The sequence below is a fragment of the Plectropomus leopardus genome, chromosome 23, assembly GCF_008729295.1.
Source record: "Plectropomus leopardus isolate mb chromosome 23, YSFRI_Pleo_2.0, whole genome shotgun sequence".
NCBI classification, from domain to species: Eukaryota; Metazoa; Chordata; class Actinopteri; order Perciformes; family Serranidae; genus Plectropomus; species Plectropomus leopardus.
Window position 1 is genome coordinate 15,540,344 of NC_056485.1, and position 9,008 is coordinate 15,549,351.

Genomic DNA, 9,008 nt, shown 5'->3' on the forward strand with positions numbered 1-9,008 from the left:
AATGTGGGACATTACAAGGAGAGAGTATATTTGTGAGGATCCAATGTCAATTACTGTACTTGTGACCTGTGAGACTACATTTCAAGTCAAAGTATGCCTCTGCCATTGGCTTTAACTGTCAACACAAAAGCAACAGGTGTAAATGCCATTGTTTTGTTTTGCGCTCCTTCTTCCCCATGCTTGTCTTGATCCTTGACCCAGATTCTTCTGTGTTTGGATGTGGAGGAGCAATGTGATCCCACTGATGACCCTCAAGGCATTTAATACTGATCTCATAGTCATATGGTCCAGAATTAAGATGCCAAGCCCCCCAGGCAATCTTGGTCCAGACGGGCAGAAATCCAGCTGCCTCAAGTTCTAGATCATTCCCTTTTTATTGCCCGCTTGGGCAAAGTCTTATAAAGTATAAACTTGAGAAATGATCACTACAGTAAAAGGACTGAAATCAGTTTTTTTAAAAGACAGGATAAAATGCATGACCTATACATATACTGTGTATGATAAATGATTTAAACAAGTGCAAATTTAAGAAAAAAACATAGTGGGGGTGGACAAAAAAAATGTTGAATGTTTAAAAAAAACCCCAAACAAAACCTGTGATATTTCATTATGATACCTGTATCAACCTATCACAACTTATAGGTCTCAAGCTGAAATCCCAAAAAGTCTAGAATTTTCTATAACCCAGTGATATAGTACTGAATATAGCAACTTCTTAGGTTATAGGAGGAATCAAGGGTTCACATGCCGCTGTCAAACATGCAAGTCATGCAGGAGGAGGGAGAAGCAAGAGCAAACAAACCAAACACAGTTGGTGTCTGCAGACGGGTAAAGAGGTCAAGTGGTTTGCAACAATAGCAGCAGCATCCAAAGACTGGATTATTTCTGGACATACATGATTTTCTCAGTGCATTCTTTCTCATAAACCGTGCAAAAAGTAAGTGATATCCAATCGTTTGGCTTTGAGAGGTGTAAATGTTTTGAGGGATTTAAGGGATTTGCAAACATTAGAGTGACATTGGACAGTATGGCAGTAGTAGCTAATCTGTGCCTCCCGGGCTGGGACGAGTGGAGGAGAGAGATGCTAGAAAAGAGGAGGAGGAGATGGAGGGAGAGGGTGAAAGCGAGGGTGAGGGTGAGTCTTGGGGCGAAAGTGCATGTGTGCATTGAGGAGGAAGAAGTAGAGGCTGGAGAGGCAGAGGCCATGGGTATTGAGGAAGAGAAAGTCAGCAGGGATGATGAGGCAGGTGAGAAGGGAGAAGTGAAGGAGGAAGGAGCAATGATGAGGGAAGCAGAGGAGACAGAGGAAGTAGGAGAAAATGACATAGGGAGGGGCGTTAAAGATGCGGAGGACGGCAGCAATGTGATAGGGGCAGATGAAAGAGTCAATGGGGTGGAAGAAGACAAAAAAGAGGAAAATGAGCTGTTGAGGGAGGTTAAGGAAGATGGGGAGGACAACAAGGAGGTGTTGGACCCAGATGAAAGGGTAGATGAAGAGGACAATGGGGAAGAAAATGAGGTGGTAGATAAGGATGAGGAGGATGAGGTAACTGAAGCAGAGGATTTGGAGAAGGAGGAAGACAGGGAGGTTAAAGAGAATGAGGAAGTGGCAGAAGATGAAGAAGTAAATGAGTTTGAGAGGGAGGTAGAGGAAGCAGAGAAATTTGAAGGAGGAGGAGAAGAGGGAGAAAATAGGGCTGATTTGGAGGAAGACAGGCAGGTGAGGGAAGAACAGCAGGTTGAGGAGGAAGAGGCTGGGGAAGAAGAGCATCAGGAACAGGAGCAAATTGGACAGTTCCACCTTGCAGAAGGGGGAATTGAGGATGAAAACATTCGGCAAAACCAAGAAAGTCCGAGGCAAGAACCTGAAACAGTCAGTGAAGAAGAAAACTTGGCTTATTCAGTAGAATCCAGTTATGAAGATTCTGACTGGACGGGATCAGACGATGAATTTTACAACTTTGACAGGATGCAAAGCGAAGAAAGAGCTGTTGAGAATCAGTATGAGGTTCCCAATGAACTGGAAGATCTTGATGAAAAGTCAGTGAGGAATGAAAATAGCATCCTAGGAGCATGGACTTCCACGGAAAGAAAAGCAGAGGAAGATGAAAGCAAGAAGTTGGCAGATGAGAAAGAAACAGTTGCAGAATCTCCGAGCACTCAAGAGGAAGAGCTTCAAGCTGATAGCAAAAAGCTTCAAGAGGAAGAGGCAGAGTCTACAGATGATGAGGAAGGAGAACATTCAGTGGATGAAGAAGATGAAGAAGATGAAGTAAAGATTTACTGCAAAGATGATTATTGTACGGACGTATTCCGCATCTTGACAGAGTTCAGGGACTCCTCCATTCTCACTGACCTCACCCTGAGCACGGAGGATGGAAATAGTTTCCAGGTGCACTCCCCTGTCCTGGCTGCAGTCAGCTCCCATATCCGAGAAAGTCTTCATAGAAAGAATACAAAGAGATATAATGACAAAGTTGGCGTTCACAGGTGGTCACTGTCTCTGGGTCCAGAGGTGAATCATGTTGGATTAAAGGCAGTTGTGGAGTTTGCCTACAATGGATTCATACCAAGTTTTAACATGAGAGCTCTGCGACAGATAAGAGAGGCGGCTCAAACACTGGGCGCCCCCAGGGTGCTGGATGTCTGCAAAGAGGAAGAGGAAAAGCCCACAAAACCTCGTGCACAGAGGAAAGCGGAAAGGATCTCGGCTGCAGAACAAATGATGACGAGTCTTCAGTCCATCAAACAGCTGTGGACGGACAGAGTGGGCTGTGACGTCATTCTGGAAGCTCTCGGAGGATCGCTTCATGGTGAGTTGAAATGAAGAAGTATTAGCAGCCACTTTAGGGGACAGGGTCCATTAATCACTGGTGCTCAAATGAAACAGTATTGGCAAGTGGTAGAGATTCTAAATTAAACTTAAAAACTGCAGTAAATGAGGAAGCTGAACCTACCTACTTTAGAAGAATATTCATTCACAGCTCTGGCATCTTTGGGCATAATACGGGATATCTTGATGGGTTTTTTTTAAACTCCTTTTCAGCCCCATTTTGGTCAGGTTGACTGTTTATTAGTAAGATATTTCATAAATTCCTAGACCATTGGTCTTGGCCTTTGGTCTTTGTATTTGGTGTAGGTAAAGCCACCATGAGGTCACTAACAAAGTTTTTGGGTATTTGTGTCTTATTAAGCCAAACCTCCCAAATTACGAGTTGTACACGCAACGTCTGTGGATTTGAGTTGTCATTTTAATTGAAAAACTCTTATTTTCATCCTTCTTCCTGCAAATTTCTTCCAGGTTTTCCAGGTATGAAATTTTTCTGTAGGCCAATGTAAGCTAATGTCGCCCTGGTTCCCTCGTCAAAAAGCCTGTGGGATTTTACCATTGGATTTTGGAAAATTGCATAAAATAAGCTCTGTGGCAAAATATTTTGATACTTACACATTTTTTCAGGAAGATAATCTTCACACATGAACACCACTTTAACGATTCTTATAGCCTAAACAAAATCTCCAGAAGTAAAACGCTATCGCTAGGCTAAAACAATCTACAGTTCTGTCACCAGTTCTGTCACCACCATGATGACGTTCTGAGGTCTCATTTAGCAACTTGTTAGTAACCAACTTTTTTAGGACACATAAAAGCTTCAAAGTTCACAGTGGAGAACATACTGACATATTTTATGTCGTAGAACAAAACATGAAATTCTCTCAAGTTGGTGTTGACTACAGACCTTTTTTCAGGTTTCTCGCCAAAAACATTAAAAAGCACCCAGTGATTTTGAGACGAGGGAACTGTAAGTGCTTGGATTTAGGAATCATTACTGGGGTTCTCTGTAGGAACCATCTTTCATGAAATACATAAATCAAAACAAAAAATATCCTGTAGAGTCTCATACATGTTAGTTGGGATTATGCTGGGTTTATACTGTACTTAATACTATCCTCCCTTCAGTCCACAGAGTCATTCTGGCTGTGTGCAGTGACTATTTCCGTGGCATGTTTACCTCGGGGATGAGGGAGTCCAATCAGTCCTGTGTGGCCCTTCCTTCCCTTTTGGCTTCGGAGCTGGCGGTTCTGATTGACTGCTCCTACAGCGGGGCCCTCCCTCTCAGCTGGAAGTGTGTTTTTGAGCTTACCATTACCGCTCTCCAGCTCCAGTACCAACCTGCCCTCTGCTTGTGCCTTGACTTCCTGCATCAAGAAATAAATCCTCACTCCTGCCTTGATGTGGCATCTTTTGCTGAGGCCTTCGAGATGGAGCAACTTCTTGAAGTCGCAGACGATTTTGTCTTGCGGCAGTTCCAAAAAGTGGCATGCATCCCAAAGTTCAAGGACCTGCCAGCCCAACAGCTCCTGAAATACCTGAACAGTCGCTCGCTTTGTGTTCCATCTGAGCTCGTTGTATTCAAAGCAGTGGCAACATGGATCCAAGCAAGGCCCAAAGTAAGGCTGAAGATTGCTAAAGAACTTATGAAAACCATCCACTTTCCCCTGATGACATTTAAGGAATTCAAAGAGGTCCAATCTTTGAAGATGTGGTCCGATCACAGTTTGGCAGAGCTCTACGAAGCAATTTTTGAGGACTTCTGCTCCAGTGAGGGTCAGTGCCGGGTCTATCTGCCAAAAGAGAGTCTGGTCTTGATTGGAGGTGAGCAGATCTCTGACGACCTGTGTAAGCGCAGCATCAGCAGAGAACTTTGGTTTGGGAATTCCCTTAGGAACCACACAGGAGTGAAAAAGGCCATGGAGTGGAGAAAGTTGGTAGATATGTTGCCAGCAACGCCACCTGGGGAGTTTCGCCCCAGGAAGTAGTTTTAAACCAATTTCACCTATAAGGCACGCAGTTCGTTTTACTCAAGACAGAGTAGACACGGTTCCGTTCAAACAACTATTCTTTATTTTAACAATCGATTTAAAACACTAAAAAAAACCATTCACACCGGGACAAATCAACGAGGAGGACTAAATTAAAGCTGAGGCTTACCGGGGTGCGTGGGCTACTGACTGATGCGGAGAATCCCCAACCAAAAATATAAACACCCAAACACACGTGACAGTTGCATACAGCATACACTCCCTGCATTTACAGACATTGTGGAACAATATTGCCCCACTGCAAACTCTTGGAGGTATGTTTGAAGTACTATATATTGAAAATAACAAAACTGCTGTATGTCCATTAAAGGTTTTCTAACAACACTCTATTTACTTGGCAACTTGTACCATATCAAGTAGATGTTGTTAGCTAACTTTTGTATGCTGTGTGTGGCGAGAGACAGGGGTGAGAATATAAGAGTTTTTGGTCAGATTGTACACTTCAACGATATTGTTGCCAACAACGCCACCTGGGGAGTTTCGCCCCAGGAAGTAATTTTAAACCAAAATCATCTTTAAGGCACGCAGTTCGTTTTACTCAAGACAGAGTAGACACGGTTCCGTTCAAACAACTATTCTTTATTTTAACAATCGATTTAAAACACTAAAAAAACCCATTCACACCGGGACAAATCAACGGGGAGGACTAAATTAAAGCTGAGGCTTACCGGGGTGCGTGGGCTACTGACTGATGCGGAGAATCCCCAACCAAAAATATAAACACCCAAACACACGTGACAGTCACATACAGCATACACTCGGTGAGGGGGGGGGGGGGCGCCACCACCAGGTCACCACCACCACCGGACCTCAGCAACTAAAGAGGAAAACAAAAGAAAATTAGTGGGGTCGCAACAAAATTCAACGAACAGAAATATCCAAAACTTATATACAAATCAGAAACTAAACAATACAAACTACCAACCACAAATGAAAGAAATAAAGACAAATACTGAAAGAATAACCCTCTGCCCAACCAAAATATAAAAACCAAAAAATTAGATAACAAATTAGGCAAACAGGCAGAGGAACTAAATAAGTAACTAATGAGAACAAAAACAAAAGAAATAAACAAATGTGGGGAGGGATCTAACCCCACTATTCAATCACTACATTAACATTGGTGAATTAATTGTGATTAAAACCTTGGTGCAGAAGCAAAGAAAAACAGGAAAAGCAAAAACAGAAAGCATAGCACCAAAAGCAGCACCTAAAACAAGGACAAAGCAGCAGCGATAACACAAAGCAAAGCAAAGCTGCAAACAAAGCAGCGGTAAGACAAGCAGGAAAAGCGGCAAACAAAGCAGCAGCGCCCCCTGCAGCTGTGGCGATGTGTCGCTTTAAACCCGCCGCACCCGATCAGCTGATGCCGACGTCACTCGCGCACTGTTGGGCAGCTGACGCTCATACACTCTCTTATTAATTGATTTTTGTCTCTATTCTTAATCTCTGTTAATGTATTTATTTTCTGTTACTTCTATTTGTCTTTCAGTTGTTAATGTAATCTTTAAGCCGTTAATTGCACTAACTCTGTATTTCATGAATTGTTAATAAAGTTTGAGAAAAAAAAAAAACAAAAACAGAGCGAAGATTCTCCGATAAAAACAAACCAAAACAGATAAGCGGCTGGATATGACGCACCAGAGTAGGAGGGAGAGAATCGCGCAGCTACTGACGTTCACCTACAATCACGCACCTGTTAGCCGCGGTCACGAGCAGCAGTTTACAGAGAGGGAGAGAAACTCACCGCAGCAGGCCATCCAGGTGACACACACACACAGGAGTCTCTGGAAGCCCCAAGTCAGCTGCTCTGCGTGACACACAAACATCACCTCCTGGCCACATGAGCCAATAGCAGCAGGTGAGCAGACAACCCGCGTTACCTGTCTGAGCGCAAAGGTCCGACCCGGAAGTGACGTCACCGTCAGGAGCAGCGAGAGAGAGCAGGCAGGGAGGGATCGGCCCCTGTTACAGGACGGTGCGCCTCTGGTGGTTGGCTGTAGTGTTGCTAACTAGGCAGGCTCACCCACAGGTCTCTATGCTGCCACATGTGTAAGCAATGACCGGGCATTATGATTTGCTTAGTAAATACTTAAAATTAGACAAACATAAAATCAGATGAGTCTACTGACTTCTGTTGCGAAATCCAACATTTATAAATGAAAAGGAATCTGAAATATGGCTAGGATACTTAGTGCCAGAGGGAGCTAAGTCAAACCTAATTTGCAGGTTCAAGCCATGATACCGTCGCTGTAAAAATAGATACTAGATATTGTTCCCTCAAATGCATTTACAGTATTTTGGAAAACTTCCAAAATTACAATTTTATGGAGTGAAGCATTAGTTAAGGCAGAACTTGCATTAGGTGATTCACAGGCTCATTTCCCAACTGTTTTGCTACCAGTTAAATAGCCAATCATATGCATACAGGCTTACAGCAAAGCCATAATAACCTGACACTTTTTCTCATTTGCCATAAATGGTCAATAATGTGACGTACTGTGTGTCAGTCTGAAGAAAATATGTACTTTAGATATTTAAAAAGGTGTTCTCTCTTTCAGCTACGTGTGGCCTTTGGATGTGCCAATGTGCGGCCATGTAGCAAAGGTGTTACAAGGGCAGGTCTTTGTCTCGGGAGGACTGAGCAGCGACAACGAATATCTTGCATCCATGTTTCTGTACCACCCAAAAAAAGGAAGCAACTATTTGGCAAACATGGCTAAACCTCGGGCTCATCACTGCATGGAGCCCCTAGATGGATGTCTTTATGTAGCTGGTGGAGTCACCAAAGATGATACCAAAGGTGTTATTGACCAGCTGGCTTGTGAGGTGTACGACCCCGTGGCTGACTCCTGGACTGCCTTCACATCTCTGCCAGTGCCACACGTAGGAGCTGGAGGTGTCGTTTTGGAGGGAAAGTTTTATGTGCTGGGTGGATACAGCCAGGACGACTACAGTGACACTAAAATGGTCCATCGCTATGATCCTGCTACACAGAAATGGGAAAACATGGGAAAGATGCCTGGGCCAAACAATGATATACGAGCATCTCTGCTGTGTTTGCCGTCACATTACCGATTGTAAGGCATGGTCAGTGTTGTGCATTGAACGAGATAACAGAGTACATTCATTGAAGGTACTCATATTTTTGGTAAACGGTAAACTGAACATAAACATTCGCAATGTATACACATGAACGTTGTTCACTCTCGCAACAGTCCAAGTTGACATTTGTGCCAAATTTAAAGAAATCCTTTCATGAAATTTGTTGTTGAGATATCGTGTTCACAAAAATGAACGGACAGCCCAAGAAAACAATGCCTCAGGCAACAGCTATTACTAGTGTCATTTTGAAAATGACAGACATGAACATGAAGTAGTTCATTTTTAGGAGGAATGTGAACTTAGTTCAGAAAACAAAATTTGTGAACTAGTTTGTTTAAATCTGTGTGAGCTGGACTTTGAGCTAGCTGTTTAATGTGAACATGCACAACTCTAGACATGGTTATACATGTAACTACTATTGTTGTCTATGGTGCTGAATTATAGGTTACTTGATGCATGTTAAAAACAGTAGTATTTTCATAATTTTAAAAGCATTGTTCCATTGTAAACAATATAAGATGTTTACAATATCATGTCTTATGTTAGCTTGATATCTTGTTCAAGGTAAATTTAACTTACACAGTATTTTAAGCTTTAAAGGAAAACTTCATCAACAAAGTGGTCATTTGTATATCAGTTAATCAATGAATGTTACCTTTAATTCATTAAGAAAACTTTGTTTTTCTTGCATGCCTTCATGGTGAATCAGCAGTATAATCCAAGTCTTATTTTATGTGCATATGCTAAAATGTTACATTTTAAAACATTTCTGCCTACTTCCTGGATTATTTGTTTTTATCATAATGTTCTGTGTCTGGGAAGTATTTTGCATGGCTGAATTCATGAGACTTGGTTTATATTTGCTTGATTTAGTTTTGCTGTTGTTAAACATGGTAGTTTTTACTTCAAGTTATGGAAAATGTTTGCCTTTTTTGGATTCTCTTTTCACTGTGGAGGCATACAAGAAAACGTTTTCCTCCAGAATTCAATGTGATGCAATAAGTAATAAATAATCATCCATT

The 9,008-nt window shown here is 42.3% G+C and overlaps 1 protein-coding gene across 1 annotated transcript; it reads left to right on the forward strand.

Moving 5' to 3' along the window:
* The first annotated feature begins 766 nt into the window (after window positions 1-766).
* LOC121962443 lies at window positions 767-8,703 on the forward strand. The gene is made up of 4 exons (XM_042512698.1): window positions 767-2,813; window positions 3,959-4,814; window positions 5,064-5,135; window positions 7,443-8,703. The coding sequence occupies exons 1-4, from the start codon at window positions 1,028-1,030 to the stop codon at window positions 7,963-7,965; spliced, it is 3,237 nt and encodes a 1,078-aa protein (XP_042368632.1). The 5' UTR covers window positions 767-1,027; the 3' UTR covers window positions 7,966-8,703.
* Window positions 8,704-9,008: the final 305 nt, after the last annotated feature.

Excerpts from the sequence above, each read along its gene's own strand:
- LOC121962443 (XM_042512698.1), top strand. The coding sequence starts at position 1,028 with ATGGCAGTAGTAGCTAATCTGTGCCTCCCGGGCTGGGACGAGTGGAGG. Across the intron at positions 2,814-3,958 it reads TCTCGGAGGATCGCTTCATG|TCCACAGAGTCATTCTGGCT; the intron begins GTGAGTTGAAAT and ends TCCTCCCTTCAG. Across the intron at positions 4,815-5,063 it reads GGGGAGTTTCGCCCCAGGAA|TTGCATACAGCATACACTCC; the intron begins GTAGTTTTAAAC and ends CACACGTGACAG.